The 19,816-nt window shown below is 39.0% G+C and overlaps 1 protein-coding gene across 5 annotated transcripts in view; it reads left to right on the plus strand.

Moving 5' to 3' along the window:
• Positions 1 to 19,816, plus strand: part of Cdc42bpa (CDC42 binding protein kinase alpha) — a 195,290-nt gene that overhangs the window by 56,241 nt on the left and 119,233 nt on the right. For all 5 annotated transcript variants that reach the window (XM_042701156.1, XM_042701152.1, XM_042701153.1 and 2 more), the window contains exons 6-7: positions 13,299 to 13,392; positions 17,704 to 17,904. In XM_042701156.1, coding sequence (XP_042557090.1) covers positions 13,299 to 13,392; positions 17,704 to 17,904 — 295 coding nt within the window. The remainder of the gene's footprint in view (positions 1 to 13,298; positions 13,393 to 17,703; positions 17,905 to 19,816) is intronic.

Raw genomic sequence — 19,816 nt, forward strand, 5'->3', positions numbered from 1 at the left:
TATTCAACTGATGAATGATTGAACAGCTTGTGGTATACCACATGCTGGAATATACTACTGAACAATGAAAAAGAATGAGCTTCTGCTACCTGAAAATAACGAAATACTACTGTGACATATGATTCCGTTTATCTCATATGCTTAACAACATGGTCAAGATAGAGGGCAGATGAATTGTTTCCAGGAGACAAAGACAGAAGAGAGAGAGGTAGTGAGTAGCAATAAAGGGGCAGTGTGAGGAAGGTCTTTGTGGTGATGGAGCAGTGTGTGTCTTGATAGTGGAGATAGCTACAGGACTCCACCATGGTAAAATGCTGCATAGATCTGCACACAAAGATTTCAGAATGGATGAAAACTGAGCAAGTTCTGTAGTCTTAACAGTAATGAGCCTATGCCATTTTCCTGAGTTTTCTGTTATGGCAAGGTTATAATAGTTTCACTTGTGGTATTGAGGATTTAGCTCAGTGGAAGAGCACTTGCCTGGCAAGTACAAGACCCTGAGTTCAGTCATCAGCTCTGAAAAACAAACAAAACAAAAAAAGTTTCACATGGGACAGAGTACATGGTATTTTACACATTGTACTAGTTCCCTCTGAGCTTTTAATCATTTCAAAATAAAGTTTTTAAAAGAAGCAACACCTCTGTTACTTGCTTTTCCGCTGTCTGGAAGCCAAGCCCAAGAATTTGTTTGTCATTATTTTAACTGTCATGCACATACATTTTGTTGGACTCCTCAGGTTGCAAAATTTGTTTAGTTCTCTTATTTGTGAGAAGTGAATTGTCTTACCAGTTGAAAGGGAAGTCTGCAGTCCCACATTTTGGGTATCCTCTGCATGTTGGTGACATGCAGGTCACAAGTTGAGCTGAATCTACTTCATGGAGTAGGTTGAGACAGAGGTCCAGGACTGAGTCTGGAATCTAAGCATAAAGCCAACACTAGCATCTCAGACTCAGCAGCCAAAGGTAGCAAGGAACATCATAGAGCACGAAGCAAAGATATGACTTATTTTCTTTATAATTCATGAATTCTTAGCTGGTACATTTCACACAAGTGAAGTTACCATTTTACTAGTGTTTTTGATGTTGGATGGGCTAGGCTGTATTTTTTGTTCATGTGAAAGGCCTGCTTTTGTCTTCACTTTAGCATCTTTTTCAGACTGCAGTTTAAGAAGATGAACTATGTCACAGTTGTCCTTAAGCAGGACAGATCACTATCTCATGGTTAATTTTATAAATTCACTCATTGTGGTGTTGTTGTTTGTATTGCTTTTCTGGTACTGTAGTTGCTCTTGGCAGAAGTGGGCATAGTCTCTCCTTTTAGAAGTGAACTTGAAATCTAATTCTAATAAGAAATTGACAATAAGAGCAGTTATTTTAAAAAGTATAGATGGAAGTGGAGATGTGGCTCAAATGTTAACGCTCCTTGAGCAAAAGAACTAAGCCATAACTAAGCCTGCACTCAAGGCCCATCAGCAGCCCCAAAGGAAAAAATAGTTTTATAAACCATGTACCTAAGCCCTGTAGAGCTAGAGAACAGTAAGTGCTCAAATGATCACAAAGACCTTGGAAACCAGGCCTGTGGAAAGAAAGAGCTAGCTGGGGAAAGAGGACCAAGGAAACAAAATACACAGGGAGGGACCACTATATTTAATATTATATTTTATCATCATTTAAGTTTAGCATTGTTATCATTTTCGTGTTAATATATCACTTGAAAATGCAGAAGACAAAAAGAACAAAATATTAATATTATAAAGGGTGTCCAGTCTCTCCGAATGCTTTTAATGAAATGCTTTTGTTTCCCTCTTTGTGTGTGTTTGTTTGGTTTTGGTTTTGGTTGGTTATGGAGCTTGAACTCTGGACCTGGGCACTGTCCCTCAGCTCTTCAGCTCAAGGCTAGTGCCACAGCACCACTTCCTTTATGTTTGTTTAAATACCATTTTGTAATTTGTAAAATATTTCTTTTCAATAATTTGCCAACTCAGATTTTAGACTTTGCCATAAATGCACTTAAGTTTTCAACTGGAAGCTTGAATGGCATCATTTTTACTTTTGATTTTCTGAATAGGCAGTTTGTATTTTCAAGGTGTGTTTTTATTTCAATCATTTGTTGGCTAGAATACAGAATTTGAGAGTAGAGCTTATTTCTACTGACTTCATATTAGCATGTGGTATGTCTGATTCAGGTCATTTGAAGTTTCTGCCAGTGTTGGGTCTTGGTAAAGTAAATATTAATTGTAGGTTGAAACTATTTGAGGCATTCCTAAACATGTTAATTAACCTCAGCAATAGACTTGGTAGTTTAGATAATTAGTTATTACTTCAAAAATACTAGTAAATGAAAGACAGAATCATTCTAGAACAAAGAAAAGTAAATTTGATATGATTAGAATGTTGTATTTGCTTATCATATGCTTTAGTTTTCGATAACAAAAATGGAAAGATTGGGAGTTTTGTGATGTTTTCCAGCATCTATACTCTATATAGATAGTCGTAATGTTGACCTGGCACCCAAATGTGAACAGCTAGTACCGTGTGACCAAGGTCTTCCTTTGATCTCCCACTGCCTCCAAACTGAAGGGATCTTAGTAGAAACACCTCGTTTTAATTGAGACAGCTCATTGCTATTTGACATACTGCTTTGTCATAGAGAATAATATTATAAAGTGTATAATGCTTTAAAATAATGGATTAGAGAGAAATACATATGTGTATATAAATCCACAGAGATACCAGTTTCATTTCTTTAGTTTATGTATCTATTATAAAATGAAAGGTCTATTTTTTAAGGAAGGTTTTTAGTGGAAATAGATTTTCCTATAGACAAATAATAGTAGAATAATAAACAATTTTAAAAATTGTTGGGAACTGGGAATTCCTTATTTATTTAATTTGAACTTGGTGGATCACAATACTTGACTTTTTTGCTGAAGGCTGTTGCTCTACCACTTGAGCCATGTCTCCACTTCTGAGTTTTAGCTAGTTAATTGGAGATAAGGGTCTTACAGACTTTTCTGCCCAGACCAGCTTTGAACCTTTATCCTCAGATCTCAGCCTCCTGAGTAGCTAGGATTATGGACATTGAACCACTAGCTCCTTCAAATGTAGTTTTTAAAAGAAGATCTAAAATTGTGAATTTCTCTTTGATAACTGTCTTCATAAAAGCACAAGTTATTATCCCTGCTACTCGTTACTGTTGATACTCCGGATCATTTGTACATTACTGCCTCCTAAAGCTTTTTCACCTTAGGAGGAAAGACCTCCAGTTTTTTGTGTAACTTGCCAGAGGTGTTCAGTGCATATTAAAATTGTTGTGATATTAAATTGTGAATAGTTTTTAAAAAATCGCTTTAGTGAAATAGTCATATACTACTCATGAATAGTTGTTTTTGGTATATTCATAAGTACATGCAACCATTGCTGCATTTTCATTATTTCAGAAAAAATTCTCACCTCTCTATCCCCACACTCCACCAGCTCTAAGCAGTCATTAACTCGACAGTTAAGTTGACTGCTGTAAAGCTAAATCACAGGAATTTTCCTGAGTTTATGACACAACTCAAAATATACATAATCTAATGTTCACAACACATGCAATGATCTGAGATGAATCTATCAGAGAGTCATGATTCAATCTCAGGAGAAAACTGTCAACCAATGGCAATTCTAGGATGACACAGTTACAGGAACGATTAGATAACGGCTTAAACTTGCACTGCATTAAAGCATGAAATCTATCATTTTTGTCATTTGAAATGATAGATCTCAGTGGTGAATGAGAAATTTAAGAAACAAGTAAGAAATTAAGTCTGAGAACAGTGTTTTGAATACATATGTGCTGAAAGGCTTCAGGAGAAGAGGGCTATTATGTGGTACAGACCACTGAACTTGTCAGGAGGAGGGCCATTATATGGTATAGACCAGTGAACTCATTCAAGAGATCAGTAGAGATTATTTGAAGCAAAGACCACAAAAGCCCCGGAGTTTCCATGTGTGGAGATGAATTTATAACATAGACATTGCAGCAAACATAAGACAGTATAAGTTCTAGGAAGCCACACCCAGCATGTCATAAGGAAGTGTGGAATTCTCTGTTAAAGAAGTTTTGAAAGTAGTAATAGCGACATTTTGCCTTTGGAGGAAAAACTATTGTTGGTCTGAAAAGGAAGATCATCTTTGTCCAAGGCTAGGCTGGGCAGAATGTTTGGTATACCATATTTGAAAAATAATCAGAGCAAAAAGAGTTGGAGGCAGTGTGCTCAAGTAAAATGCTTGTCCAGCAAGTTTGAGATCCTGAGTTCAAAACTCAGTACGGAAAAAAAAAAACCCTACTGCAACAAAAATGCTTACAACATAATCCAAAATAAAGAGAAATGGCAGTAGATGTGTGTCTGGATTTTCAGGAAAGAAAAGAGAATAATAATGGTAAAAATTTCAATATAAGTACTAATATTTTCCTCTTAAGTTCTTTGAAATATGTAAAGCAAAGGTTGTTTGGAATATTCAGGGGATGAAAATACATATGACACAACTGTAACATGGGCAAAGGCAGGGATAAACAAATCCTAGTATAACGTACCTTTAAACGAAAGAATGCAAGTGGCTTATGTCGAGAACAGAAAGGGTTTTGTCTTTAAACTTCATGGTGATACAGCTTTATGGCAACGTGGCACCTCAGAAATGAAACATAGCAAACTGACCACTTGCAGGTATAAAGGGCATGGCCTCCTTTTATCCTCCTAGAAAGTCAGGCAGCCAGAGGAGCCTAATACATGAACCTACAGGCTAGTGGTGCCCCTTCTGTGGTTACTAGTGGAGTCAAGCAGACAGACAGGAGAGAACAGACCGTTAATGGCAGTGCTCTGACAGTGGAGCCTAGCTAGGACAGCTATCAGAGTGGCCTTGGGAATTAGAATTTATGGAAATGGTTTGCAAACTGTTCTTAGTAAAGTTGTGGTGATAGTATAACTACTATAACTTTGAGATTGTTGTATGCATAATGGGAAATTACTGATCATGGAATAGCCTAATTTTGTTATCCTGTATTCTTAAGAATCAAGATTCTTGGTGAAGAAAAGAGATGCTGACAGAGCATAGGAGAGTACAACTTAACTCCGTAGTCATGAGTCTGCGAAGTATCAGAATGTACTACTGAGGCACTTTATTTTCACATACATCTCCCTGACCCTCTTCTTTCCCCTTCCTCTCTCCCCTTCCCCTTTTCCTCTTCTCTTTCCCTCTCTCCCTCCCCTTCTCCCCTTGCTTTCTTCTTCCTCTCTCTTTTCTCCTTTTCCCTTTCCATCCTCCCGCCACCCCAAGCCCCTTATCTCTTCCCCCCTGCAGTGGAAAGAACTAGCAATACTTGACAGGTTGCTGTATCTAAATTGTTTCCTTCTGAGGAGGGAGTGAGGAACACAGGCTTCTTGGAGAAACGACTAATTGCAGGCCCTAGGTAGGAAGGGTACAAGATGTCTGGTACATCTAGTCATGTCAAATAGCAGATAAGTTTCCAGAAACTCTGGGGTCATGTCAGAAGCGTTCCGGAGCCATATTAGAAAGACCAGATTTAATGTCAATTTTATATTGGTATTTTAAAAACAATCTTAATTTGCTTAGAAACGATTAGATCTGTATTGCAGATTGGTAACTGTGAGCTTGAATAAGCATGTTGGTGGAAATTTAACCTCTAGCTGCCAGCTCACCTGCCTCTCCATTATACTCGGGACACTGCTGAGATGCCCTTCTGAGGGTGTGAGTGGTCCTCTCTCAGAGGATGAAACAAACCAAAGGGGTCCCTGCAGGCAAATCACCAGTCTGGACTCGGGATTTTATCAGAGGAATCACTGTACATATTGGATGTAGAGACACTCCTGCCTCTTCCTGTTTGGCTGTAAGGACTGAGCCTCAGTAAACCTCAGTAAACAGGGCTCTGATTCTAACTGAGGAAAAGACTGTGACATAATTTTATTAGTACAGATTTTCTTTCCTTTACTGTTAGTGTAAGATTTCTTTGGGAAGATTGGCAGTTTAAATATGCAAGTTAATTGTTGCATTAAAATGGAATATGCAACCCGGTGCTGGCTACTTGGGAGACTGAAATCTGAGGGTCACAGTTTGAAACCAGCCCAGGTAGGGAAAGGCCCTGAGACTTTTGTCTCCCAATTAATCATAAGAAAGTGGTGCTGTGGCTTAAAGTGGTAGAGCTAAAAAGCTCAGGGACAGCACTCAGGCCCTGAGTTCAAGTCCTATGACCAACAAAAAGCAAAAAAACCCCAACAACTTTGCAGTATGGTTTTTTTCTATGTATGTATAAAGGAGATAGGAAAATAAAAACAAAAACATTCTTATGTAATATTAAAGCCTGTATAAGCAATGTGAGGGAATTGTGGGAGTTGACATGATACAGGTAGGAGGAGAAACATGGCTTACATGAGTACTTCCCAGTGGTGCCCTGTGCACGGTTCTGACTGTGGTGTCTGGTGGGGACCAGTACTGTAAATAAATAAACTGTTTCATTGTGATGGCCACCTAGAGTAGAAAACTACTGCTTTGTAGGTTAGCTAATGTTATGTTGACATTTTGCTGTTACAGGGATAATATGTTTGATATCATACCTCTGTTCCTCTCCACAAAGCTTCTTTATTTTTAACTCTTGCAAAATAAGAATGTCTGTCATTATAGATGTTGATTTTCATTTGTTTTAAAATATGATTGTTCTTTGATGATCAGAAGCAGTCAGCTCATTAGAGTGGCACAATGGTGGCAATAATACTGTTCTGTTTTAAGCCAGTTGTTGTGTGCTTTTGTTTAAAGACAAGGAAAGCTACAGGTTTTAAAAAGTACAGTTGATGGTTTGATTCACATCCAGTCTTAGGAGAGTCTTGAATGATGATTTTCAGTGATAATGTAGAGATGTTACCTTTTCTAACATTTCTGTCTCAGTGTGTATAGATTGTCAGTGTTAGAGCTGAGGTCTTCTGACTGTGCTTTCACTCCCTGTGTGGAGAGTACTTGGCATCTGGTTGGCTGCCTGCCACTTCATTTGCAAGACGTCACTGACTGAGAGTGGCAGTGAACACCAGATGTTGTTTTGCTTCTCATCTCATATCAGAGAAAAATGGCATTTGTTGTTTTTTTTTTCCCCTGTGCAGCACATTGTATTTTCCAGAAGCAGGCACCAAGTCAGAATGTGTATGAGGACATTGATTAAGGGCTAACACCTATAGTGAGAGAAGTCCCATTGCCATAGGCCAAAGCCTCAGTATGTCCAGTGTGTGGTTCTAGAGAGTCTGTGGTCTTCTGAGTTGTTGTTAATTTGTCAAAATTGTCTGGTCTTTGTCTTCCCAGTCCTTCACTCCATATGGGCTGTTGTAAGAAAGGCAGGTATTTTGTGGAGAGGCTTTCTTTCTTTTTTTTTTTCAGTCCTGGGGCTTGAATTCAGGTCCTGGGCATTGTCCCTGAGCAATTTTGCTCAAAGCTAGTGCTTTGCCACTTGAGCCATTGCCACAATTCAGCTTTCTGGTGATTAATTAGAAATGACAGTCTCGCAGACTTTCCTTCCTGGGCTGGCTTCAAACAATGATCCTCACATCTCATCCTTGTGGGTAATTAGGATTACAGGCATGAGCCACCGGCACCTAGCTATGAAAAGGCTTTCTGCAACCCTTAGATGGAGCTGATAAGAATAGAGTGCTGAAATGTGGAACAAAGTGCATCACTGAAAGAGAAGGCAGCACATGTCAGTCCATAAAAACAACATAAAACAACAATTGTAAGACTGCAATTTGCATGGTACTAAGCAAGGCCTACCTGTCGCTTTATCATGTAATAAGTTGTAGCGACTTCTTGAGTTTGGAAGATACACTGTAAATGTAGTGCATTTACATAGCCAGCCAGTTTGTGGTACCCATCATGTGGGAGAGAGTTTAGCCAGGGCTGTGGGCCTGGGTTCTTCATTCTATTCTCCTCCCACAGTGACTAGTTCCTAGAACAAGAACACCAAGCAGAATGTCTTGGTGTGGCGGTCTTAGGGGCTATAGGTTCTCTCACCCACCATACTTTCTGTATTGCTTGAGAAGGTCATAATTTTGTCTTAAGTTCAAGCAGGAGGGCCAACTCCTCTTGATGGGGAGTAGCATCAATTTAGATGAGAATGTGGTCTGAGAGATTTTATTTGAGGACCACTTGTCACATCCATGAACTTAAAAGTCAAAGGTGCCTTTTATTTTAGTTATTTTCCTCATCACTGTGACAGTGTCTGGCAAAAGCAACGTAGGGAAAGAAGGACTGATATAGGCTGATGGACTAGAGGGTTGGTTGGCCCATGTCCTTGGGCAGAATATCACCATGGCAGGATCATGGTGGGAAAGGTTTCTCATGTCATGGTAGACAGAGCATGACGATGAGGAGGAGATGGGGACCCAGTACAGCCTTCAGAGGCACACACTTGGCAACCTTCTTCCAGCTAGGCCCCACTGCCTACAGCGTCCAGAACCTCCCTAAACAGTGCTACTGGTGGGTTCTTACGCATGCATTATGTGATCTTGGGGGGAGCATTTCATGTTCAAGCTGTAATGTGCCTTCATTAAAAATGGAGTAATGATTAATGATGGTTCAAATATCCAATGTACTATGAAACAAAAGACAACTAAAGTCGGGATGAAACACAAAGCACCCTAAGGCACTGAGAATGAGCAGGTGGTGGAGCCTAATAGGAACACATGCTCAGAGAAAGGAAGGTTTATGATGTGAGGCTGCATTTTTACAGCTTTCAGCCTAGGATTTGGTGAAGGCCAGCATAGTAAGCAGTTTGGCCTAGGCACAGGTCTAAAAGCTATAGTCTTCATAACCTGAGCATTCAGAAACTTGAGTCTCAGGAAAATATGTTTGCTAGAGAATGAACCAAAAGTCTGTGTGCTGACAGATTGAAGGCTGCTTAGCTAACAAAAGAGAGCACCTGAGGCTGTGAGATGGGCTCCAGAAACTTGTGTGATTAGCAGATGTTAAGGCAGAAACAAAACAAGCACACGCTAAAGGACATGAAAGAAGACAATTTCATAGCCATTATTTTCAGGGTTCAATTCAAAATCTGCCTAAGTATGAAGAAGTAGGAAGTACAACTATTCAAGAGAAAATAATATCCCCAAATGGCACAGGCATAGAGATGGATGTGAAAGGTATTTAGATAATAATTGAAATAACTTGATGAAGTTAAAGATCACACAATTAATGAAAAGATTGACATCTCAGCAAAAAAAAAAAAAGAAAGAAAGAAATTAAAACAAAGGAAGGGCTAGAGATGTAGCTCATTGACAGTTGGTTTGCCTACCATGCACATGGCCTGTGCTTGACCCCCAGCACTGGAAAAGAAAATTCTTAATGCTAGAAATTAAATACACATTTTCTGAAAACAAAATTTTCTCTAGAAGAATTTAACAGCTTAGTCGAGATAACAGTAAACAGTTGGATCTAATTACATCAGAATTATTGAAGGTGAAATTGGAAGAAGACTAAAATGATAGCACTTCAGGGATCTGTTAGGGAACTCAGGTTTTGTGCACATATTTTTTGAGATCCAGAAGGAAGGGAGACTGGGCCAGTAACTAAAGAAGTAATGGCCCCAAATTTTGCAGATTAAATGAGAGATATAAACGTGTGTGTTTGAGATGTTTAGTAATACCAGGGAGATGAGAGTGAAAAAAGTCATATCAAGGTTCATCAGAGTAAAGCCAATGAAAGCCTAAAACTAAAAGTGTCACAAGGGAGTCAAAAAATATGGCACATAGACAACAGGGAACCAACCACAAAGCTCTCTCCAAAGAAGCAGAGTTTTAGGGTCCCATCAAGATATCCATGTCTAGAGAGTCACACCAAGTAAGCCATAATTATACAGAGATTTATACCAAAGAAGAAAATTATAAGCTACCTGCATAATAGTACAGAATTAAATGTCTGCTGGGGGCAGCAGCAGCGGCCTGGGGGGCCGGAATGGAGGTGGCCCACAGGCTGTCCACTCACCTTCAGCACGAGTTTAAAGACCGAGAATAGGAATCCACAGCCCAACCGGCCACAGGCGGATGGTCACTAAGTGTGAGTACCCTACACCAAAGACGTTCTCCCATCCAGGCATCTGAAAAGAAACCCTCCCCCTCCCTGAGAAGAACGCCATTTTTGAAGGTGACATAGAGCCTGTCATAGTACCTGGCCAGAGACACTTGCCAGAGAAGCGGCACCATTTTTGAAGAAGGCAAAGGAATCTGATATCCTTGCATTCCCTCCTCAGGTGGAAAAAAAAAAAGTCCCACCCAGGGGGAGGCAAGCCCCTCAGTAGGGAACAGAGACAAGCCCCGCCTTCCATACACAGTGCAGCCCAGCCGGCCTGGCACCTTGGAATTACACGATCAAAACTCTCTAAAACTCACAGGAAAACAGACAAGCAGCTGGGTGCCAGTGGCTCACGCCTGTAATCCTAGCTACTCAGGAGGCTGAGATCTGAGGATCATGAAGTCCGTGAGACTCTTACCTCCAATAAACCACTAGAAAACTGGAAGTGGCGCTGTGGCTCAAGCGGTAGAGTGCTGGCCTTGAGCTGAAGAGCTGAGGGACAGCGCCCAGGCCCAGAGTTCAAGCCCACCACAACCAACCAAAAAAAAAAAGCAACTGGACAGGTAGTGAAATCGAGATCTCAGGATCTACCCTGGTTGGGGGGGGGGGCCCGGCAAGGGGGAGTCCACTGCTTCCTGACACAGTACAGGACCCCCACACCCAAGTTCACTGCAGAGATTCTTTTTTTTTTCTTTTTTTTGGTCGGTCGTGGGACCTGAACTCCGGCCTGGGCGCTGTCCCTCAGCTCTTCAGCTCAAGGTCAGCGCTCTACCACTTGAGCCACAGCGCCACTTTCAGCTTTTTCTGCTTATGTGGTGCTGAGGAATCAAACCCAGGGCCTCAGGCATGCAAGGCAAGCGCTCTACCACTGAGCCAACTTCCCAACCCAGTATTTAAAACTTTTTAAAAATTATTTTTATATATACAGTTTTTTTTAAAATTTCACATCTTAGGTCTCTTCCTTATCCTTTCTTTACATCTCTGTTCTCATTTGCTCCTCCACTATTTTTCACTGTAGCTTGTGGAAGGAGTGGGCTTGGATCCCACTGCTGTGTAGGGTGTTTGCCCTGTATTGCTATATAAAATGCATCTTTTTTAAAAACCTGATTTTTTTTTTTGTATTTTCCTTGCATTGTAAAAATGACATGTACCAAGTTGTTCCACAGTAGTGTTATAATAGAAAAAGACCAAAGAAAACTCAAATGTGAGTCACTAGCAGACTGGTTGACTAGGTTAAGTCCACCAAAGCGAAGCTTTTTCTGCTCTAAGATGAGCCACAGATTGGTTGTAAGTGCGTCATTGGTTGCTGTGCATCACATTCTACTTATGTGAAAATATGAGCCTATATACACACTTACATACATAAAGGAAACTGGTGAGCCTAATTATAGTAGTTATTTTTAGCATAGTAGGATGGATAGTTGGGGAGATATACATGGGATTGAATTTTTCCAGTGTTTACCTTTTAAATTGTTTTTATTTTGAGCAATAAACAGTTAAATCAGAAGTAAAAATAAAGTTCATTTTTATATCCCCTGGCTTAGAGGTAAGAGCACAGCAGAGATGATCGGTCATGTTAAATGAAGATAAAGGTGCTGTGTGTGCATTAGAGCTTGTGAGACGCAGCCCTCGAAACAACTGCAGTGAAAGAAAACCCCTCATCAAAGAGGTTGAACTCAGGGCCGGGTGCTGTCCCTGAGCTTTGTCAAACACGCTACCACTTTGAGCCACAGTGCTACTTCCAGTTTTCTGGTAATTAATTAGTCTCACAGACTTTCCTTCCCAGGCTGGCTTTGAACCTTGATCCTCAGATCTCAGCCTCTGAGTAGCTAGAATTACAGGTGTGAGCCACTGGCACTTGGCTAAAATCCCCAGTCTTGAAATGTTAAAAAAGGAAAGACTGGAAAAAATGAACTAAACCTCCGACTTAGCAACCAAGGGAAGAACAGCAAAGTTAAATTGAATTACAGAGAAGAAAAAGTATTTTAAAAAATAGATGAAATACAGAAATAAGGAGAGGATCATTAGTAAATTGAAATATGCTATTTTGAAATAGTTACTAAAGAAGCAAATATCTAGGCGTAAGGCATAAAGACTTGGGAGCCAGTCTGCTGTTAGGACTTCTGACTGGCGGTGATCCTTAATGCTTTAGGTGCTATGGAGTAAGTAGTTGTACACATCTCACACAGTCATTAGTATTAAGTAAGCACTTGGAACACCACATAGGAAATAAAGTGCTAAGTAAGCACTGGTTTTTTGTTTTTGTCAAGAACAAAAGAGAAAAGTTACAAAGATTCTGAAGAATGGAACTACAAATATAAATTATACAATATATAAATAATTATATAATTACATATAGTAAATTTTAAAAATTCTTAATACTATGAAGAACTATGTTCTAATATATTTGAAACTGTAGATATCTTTTATCAGAAAAATACCACCGTAATATATGCAGTAGAATAAAATTGAAATATTTGTATCTGAGTATACCAAAAACATTTAAAGAAATGAAATCTGTATTAAAAACTCCTTCCATGACTCCAGTGTCATATTTTTAAGATGATACCCCTTGGATATTAAAAAAATATTGAAACATATAGGATAAATCACACAAATAGGATGTTTTGATAAATCACAGTGATGATAAATCATACAAAATTTTCAGTGATGACTTTTGACAGTGTTGTGTTACCTGTGCAAATTACCACACTATTTGTTTTTTCTAGGATAGTACAGAAATTAGAGGTATTTAAAAAGGATTTGATATTAATCAAAGGTAGAGTTTTAACCTATAAAGTAGTTAAGTAGATTTTTTTTTTTTTAGAGTATTGCCTTAAAAAAAGGAGTTTGAACTGGCACTGGTGGCTCAGGTCTATAATCCTAGCTATTCAGGAGTTTGAGATATGAGGATCATGGTTTGAAGCCAGCCCAGGCAGAAAAGTCCATGAGACTCTCATCTCTAATAATCTACTAAGAAAAAGCCAGAAGTGGCACTGGCTCAAGTGGTAGAATGCTAGCTAGCTTTGAGCACATAGAGATTCAAGGACATTACCCATGTCCTTGAGTTCAAGCCCTAGGAAAAAGTTTTGAGATTTTTGACTAAAAAAAGATTGTCTTTTACCAAGGTTATCTTTACCAAACAGTAGATTGTTTATTTTCCCAACTAACAATGGAATATGTATTTTTTTCAGAGACATTAAACCTGACAATATATTGATGGATATGAATGGACATATTCGTTTAGCAGATTTTGGGTCTTGTCTGAAACTGATGGAAGATGGAACGGTAAATAAAAATGAATCCCAAATTATTTTACCTGCAGACACGTCCCCTTGTTATACCTGCTTTCTGTGTTTCAGAAGTCATCTGTATTTATTCAGACATCCAGTTGTTTTCCTGTCTATGTTTCAGCTCCTTCCACAAAGACATTGGGCATACTTACTCACAGTAGGGCTTTTCTATAAAGTCACAGCCATTCTTCCTGCTTGTAGAAGTGATCGTGGAGTGGATGTTTTATGACACCTTCATTAGCTGGTAACTATTTATTGTTGTACTTGAGGCATTTTCAAGTTTTTAGAGGGATAGAGAAAATAAGTCTCATACTGGAAAAGAAAATGCAACTCCACCCTCTTGTATTTTTCTTTACTAATAACATAACCTGAAGAGTAGTGTTTCACACTAAGGTTTAAGTTGTGTTAGTTTTATGGTTCCATTTGTTTACCTTATGCTAACTCTAAACTTCCTGGTTGTTTTCTTTCATTTACTTTAAAGTTTACATGCATATATTTTATTTTAAATTATGAATTTTTTTGGACTAGAACTATATGTATCCCAGGCTGGCCTTGAACTCTTGATCTTCCTGACTCTCCCTTCCAAGTACTGAGAATATTGTATTATTCTAACATGCTCAGCTTTCTTTTGCGTGTTTGTTTTCCGTTCTTTGAATTTTTCTGGCACTGTAGTAGAGGCCCTAATATATGTTAATTCAATTGATAAAAAAATTTTGGGGAACAGTTTAGTATAATAAATTCCCAAAGGTATCGCACATTACTCTGAACCATAATTTCACTCTGAAAATTAATTCTAAAACCCTAATATTTTACAAATAGATATTTTTGCTTCTGACCACAATGAAAGGAAAAATTAATAGCAGATTGGCCTTTCTACCTAATATACCTATACAGCCAGGCACAGTGTTTGATGCAGCTGTTTTCATGCAGTTGACAACAAGCAGCCTAAGTTACTCTGACAGGAATGACCTCTTGAGGAGTGCCTAGCATTGAGATAGCTCCTAACTCCTGGTGCTAGAATGGAGTTAGAGACATTAGAGAGACAGCACTGCAGGCTCGAGGAGATCTACCAAAGAATGGGGTTACCCACTTGGAAACAGAGCAGATGCTGGAGGAGAAACAATGCTGAGATGGATGTTTGCCTCTCAAGAACCAGTTAATCTTTTGTAACACTTAAGACCCACTTTGAACTTGTTCTAACAGCCTCAATGTTTGGGAGTGGTCCCTGCCAACAGGGCTTATGATGAATTGTAGACTTTGCACATATTGTACTCACAATGTGTGTGTGGCAACATGTTCAAGGAAATATTCAGTCAATTATATGTATCTAAGAATTATTCTCCAGGGCTGGGAAGGTAGCTCAGCGGTAGAGTGCATGCCTTGCAAGCATGAGGCCCTGGGTTCGATTCCTCAGCACCACATAAACAGAAAAAGCCTGAAGTGGCACTGTGACTCCAGTGGTAGAGCACTAGCCTTGAGTTGAAGAGCTGAGGGACAGTGCCCAGACCCAGAGTTCAGGCCCCATGACTGGCAAAAAAAAAAAAAAAAAAAAAGAATTATTCTCCTTCTGAAGATGATATAAGCCATACATACTATTAGCATCACAATCTATTTTAATCCTGATGAGTAAGATTCAACCTAAAAGTCACTATATCAAACAACTGCATATGAGGATAGTGATATACAGAGTCCAAAGAAAAGGCAGTAGTAGCCTCGATGGTTCAGATATTGAACATACTATATACAGGACAGAGATGATAAGAATAACCACCTACTTCTCATTAGAGATTGTAGAATGACATGTTTAAAGTGTGGGAAGAGAAAAGGTAAACAGAATTGTATATCAAGCAAAATTACCCTTCTAAAGTGAAATTGGATTGAAAATATTTTCAAATAAAAGATGACAGAGTTCATTTCTAGGAGGCAGGATGCTAAGAATGTTCCCTGTGCATATGTAGATGGTCAGGCAGTGTGCATGTCCTGTGGTCCGCTGCAGAGCTGCTGCTCTCTCATGCTCGTATGCGATTCACTGTGTGACTCTCCTTTGCTTTTGCTGCAGGTTTCTGTATGTTTCTCCAGCATTGGCTTCATTAATAGTGATTTTTCACCTTGGAATCTATTTGAGCTGATATTTCTATAGCTACCTTATTTCTCTTGTGTCATGTACACCTGATACATCCTTTCTATCCCTTTACTACCACTCCGTCTCTCCCCTTTTTTCTTTCCTGGTACTTGGGTTTGAACGTAATACCTTGCACTTGTTCTGCTGGCACTCTGCCATTTAAGCAAGACTGAAGGTATGGCTTAAATGGCTAGATGTTTTGGTGGTAGAGCCTCATGGACTTATCTGCCTAGACTGGTGTTCAGTTGTGATCCTTTGCACCTCAGCCTCCTGTAATCCTGAAGAGCTATGTCTTTATAGTTTTTTGACAGCATTCACTGTGTAGTCCAAACTGGCCTTAAACTTTGCACCCTTCTTCCTCAGTCTCAAAGAGTGTTCATATTATTGGTGTGAACTGCCAGACCCAATTATAACTCTTGTCTTTTAGAGGATTTTGTCAGTTTATTTGTATTTATTTCTAGATTTTGCCTGTTTATTTACATGCATCCTTTTGTTTCCTTCTCTGTCTTTTGTGCCTTTTTCCTGGTAAAGTTTAGTTTGTTGTTGTTGTTGTTGTTTTTTATTGGTCATGGGGCCTGAACTCTGGGCCTGGGCGCTGTCTCTCAGCTCTTCATCTCTAGCCACAGCGCCACTTCTGGCTTTTTCTGCTTATGTGGTGCTGAGGAATCAAACCCAGGGCCTCATGCATGCAAGGCAAGTGCTCTACCACTGAGCCACCTTCCCAGCCCCTAAAATTATTTTTTCAATAGATAAATCATTCTTTTCCTCAAAAACACATTTGATGCAGGATGAAAAGGCAGCATGTAGACTGGGAGAAAAACATTTGCAATCACATGTCTTCTAACACGCTTTCTCCTAAAATATGAAAAGAAAGGCTGTAATTCCACTGGGAAAACAAGCCCACTGAATAACCAAGAAGCCTGACTAGGACTAATGGCTGATAAGCATATGAAAAGGTTGCACTGTAAACCATTTGAGAAATGCAAACGAACCACAGGAGATACTATCTCACACCCAGTAGGATAGCTGATATGGAAGAAACCCAAAGATAGCAAATAATGTCAAGGGTGTGACTAAACTGGAACCCCTGGGAATAATTTGTTGGAATATGGAAAAGTAGAGCCTAAAAGGAAAATAGATTTTCAGGAAATTAAAAAATAATGTTGCCATGTAACCTAAGACTTTCCACTTCTGGTTGTATACCCAGAAGAAATGAAACAGACCGACCAGGTATCTGTATACTCTTTGCCAGCCTCATTGTTTAGAACAGCTAATATATGGAAGTGATCCAAATGTCCGTCAACATAATGGACTAGCAAAATGTGGTATGTTGGTGCAAGTCACCAATACCAACTTCCTACAGAGAAGGAAGTTGATATGTCAGCAACATAGAGGACCCTTAAGTGAAATGACTTTCCCAGAAGGAAAAAGATTGTAAAATTCCGTGTATAGGATGTACTGGAGTTGTCAGAGTTGAAGAGATGAAGTTCAATAATGTCTAGGCACTAAGGGGAGGGGAAATGGTAGAATTACTGTTTAATGGTGGAAGAAAGGCTTGTAAGATGGATGATGGTGTTTAGCTGCTCAACATACGAAGATACTGTGGTCACTGACCTAGCCTTAAAATGATTAAGATGGCAAATTTTGTTCTGCATTTGTTGCCACAATTTAAAATAATAATTAAATGTCTTAGGGAAAGTAGGAAAGAGTAATTATTCCCTCAGCAATTATATGATTAGGAAAGAAAAATAAGAGGATGGATTTGCATTTTCTTTTTCAATATGAGGCAGTTTCTTTATCCCTCTTGGAAGTGTCTCAAGCATAACAGTAAATACTTACCAGGTAAAGAAGGAGCCAACCAGGGTCTCATGAAACACTGATTGCAAGATCACTTCTACAGGGAAGAGGAATGGCTGTGAGTTTATGGATAAGCCCTATTGTAACTGTGCCTAAGTGTAGCCAGTTGAATAATAGTTATTATAATGAAAGTTTAATGGTATTATAAAACCCACTAGTTTGGAGATTATGGTAAATCATATCTGTATAACCCAGGAAACAAAGACATAGTAGTTATGAGCTAGGTTGTCTATTGTGTACCTCAAGGGAGGGAATATAACTTTTTAATATGAAATATTTTGTCTTTAATATTTTACACTGTGCTAATAAAGGTATACACTTCTTTAGGTTCAGTCCTCAGTGGCAGTTGGCACCCCAGATTATATTTCTCCTGAAATTCTTCAAGCCATGGAAGATGGCAAAGGCAGATATGGACCTGAGTGTGACTGGTGGTCCCTGGGGGTCTGTATGTATGAAATGCTCTATGGAGAAACACCCTTCTATGCAGAATCTCTTGTGGAGACTTATGGAAAAATCATGAACCACAAAGTTAGTATTGTATTTTACTTTTTTTCTAATTGTTATGAGAAATATTAACGTTTAATACAAATAAGGTTGCGAGAGAAAATAATTCATACTTTGTTGCTAGTAGGGGACACACGTGAGTAATGACAAACCATAAATTACTATTCCTGAAATTATTATTTCTTTTTTTTCTGTATTTTATTTATAAATACTGATTAGTAGAAAATTGAATGGAATGTCATTAAGTAGACATTTCTTATCAGGTCTTTTAAATAAGAATTAATGTAAAAATCCTTTTAACTTTAGTAGTAGTAAATGTAAATAAAACCGAGACACTTTTTTCTTGTCAAATTGACAAAAAAGGAAAAAAAACTATGCTCCATACAGCAAACAATGTGATGGGTACTACAATACTGTTGTTGGGAATATAAACTGGTGTAGCCTTTCTTTCAAGAAGCCTTAGGCTTGAGTAAGTTCAGGTTTGAGAATGTACCCACCCGATAGAAACATTCAGGAGTACCAGAATGTGCACTCTTTAGCTCTTCCAGTATTAATCATCGTAGAACATTGGAAACAGCCCAGACACTCATCAGGCACGTATTTATAAAACGTGAGTCCATACCTACTAAGTAAAGCACAGTAGAATGTATGTAAAGAGCAAGAAAGAATGATTGCTCATCTTGGCATGCTGGAGAGCAGTTACAGAAGTTCTGTATATGACTCTGGACATCCCCAGAAAGCGAATTTGTTCCCAAACTGTTCTGGTGATGCAGGTGATTAGTTGCTTACATATATATAGAGCAAGGAAATGGGGATCCTTTTTTCTGTCCAGGGCCATTTGAATCTTGTAACATCATTCTTGGGCCATACAAAATGATCATTAAAAGCAGGCAGGCCATGGGAAGCAGATGTGTCCCATCAGGTATCAGGTGATTTCAACCCCTTGGGCTGGGCATTTCCAACCCTATTTATAAATCACTTTAACAGAGTTTGAGCTCTTCTGCCCAGCTGCCCAGGAGTGTTCTTAGTATTTGAGAAGAGTTGAAAAACGGCAAACGGTTGCAAGTTGAAAGCAACACATGCACCAATTCAGAAAGGGGTCACGTGGTTTTTAGTGAAAATGTCAACTGCATTGATTCTGAGATAGCCAAGGCTCGGCATCCCTATCTGTCACCATTAGTTGTATAATATCGAGAGACTTACCTGAGCATTCTGTGCCCAGGTTATTTTGTCTATGAGGTCACCATAATAGTGCCCACATAAGATAATTGTGTGAGGATTGGAGGAAGTTAATGAGTAAATCACTTTGAATACTGTCAGATTTGTGTGTGGAATTCTTTGAATGTGTTTTTGTATCAGTTAGTCATTAGAGTTCTTACTGTACTTTATATAGACATTTTGCTTACCTGCATTCTAGTGAAATATAAATCAAATTCCTTCTACTTTCATCAGTTCCTCTCCATTCTAATGGCATTTTAATTGTTACAGTACTTACTCTTTTTATAGTACATCTCCAAGTCACCAATGGAATTTGAAGTCTTTTAAATGTTTTTTCTCATTCATCCTTATGTGCACTTTAGTATCAGTACTATGTAGCAGAAGCATGCATATACAAATTTTTATTATTTTTTTTTTGGTGGGGGAGGCAGTATTGAGGATTGAACTCAGTGCCACTACTGGGGATTGAATGATCTCATGCTTGCTAGCCAAGCACTCTACCACTTGCATTATGGATTCCACGGCCCCCGCTGCCTCCCCCCCCCCCCCCCCCCCCCGCCCCGATACTTGTGCTTCTAGTTTGTTTCTCAGGTAGAGTCTTGTCTGAGACAGCCGTGGATGGCAGTACTCCTACCTTTACCTCCTTAGTACCTGGGACTGTAAGGGTGTGCTACCACACTGTGATTAAAAAGGAAATACCTTTTTAAGAAAATAAGTA

The sequence above is a fragment of the Dipodomys spectabilis genome, unplaced genomic scaffold (genome assembly GCF_019054845.1).
Source record: "Dipodomys spectabilis isolate Male_0828 unplaced genomic scaffold, ASM1905484v1 ptg000288l, whole genome shotgun sequence".
Lineage (NCBI taxonomy): Eukaryota > Metazoa > Chordata > Mammalia > Rodentia > Heteromyidae > Dipodomys > Dipodomys spectabilis.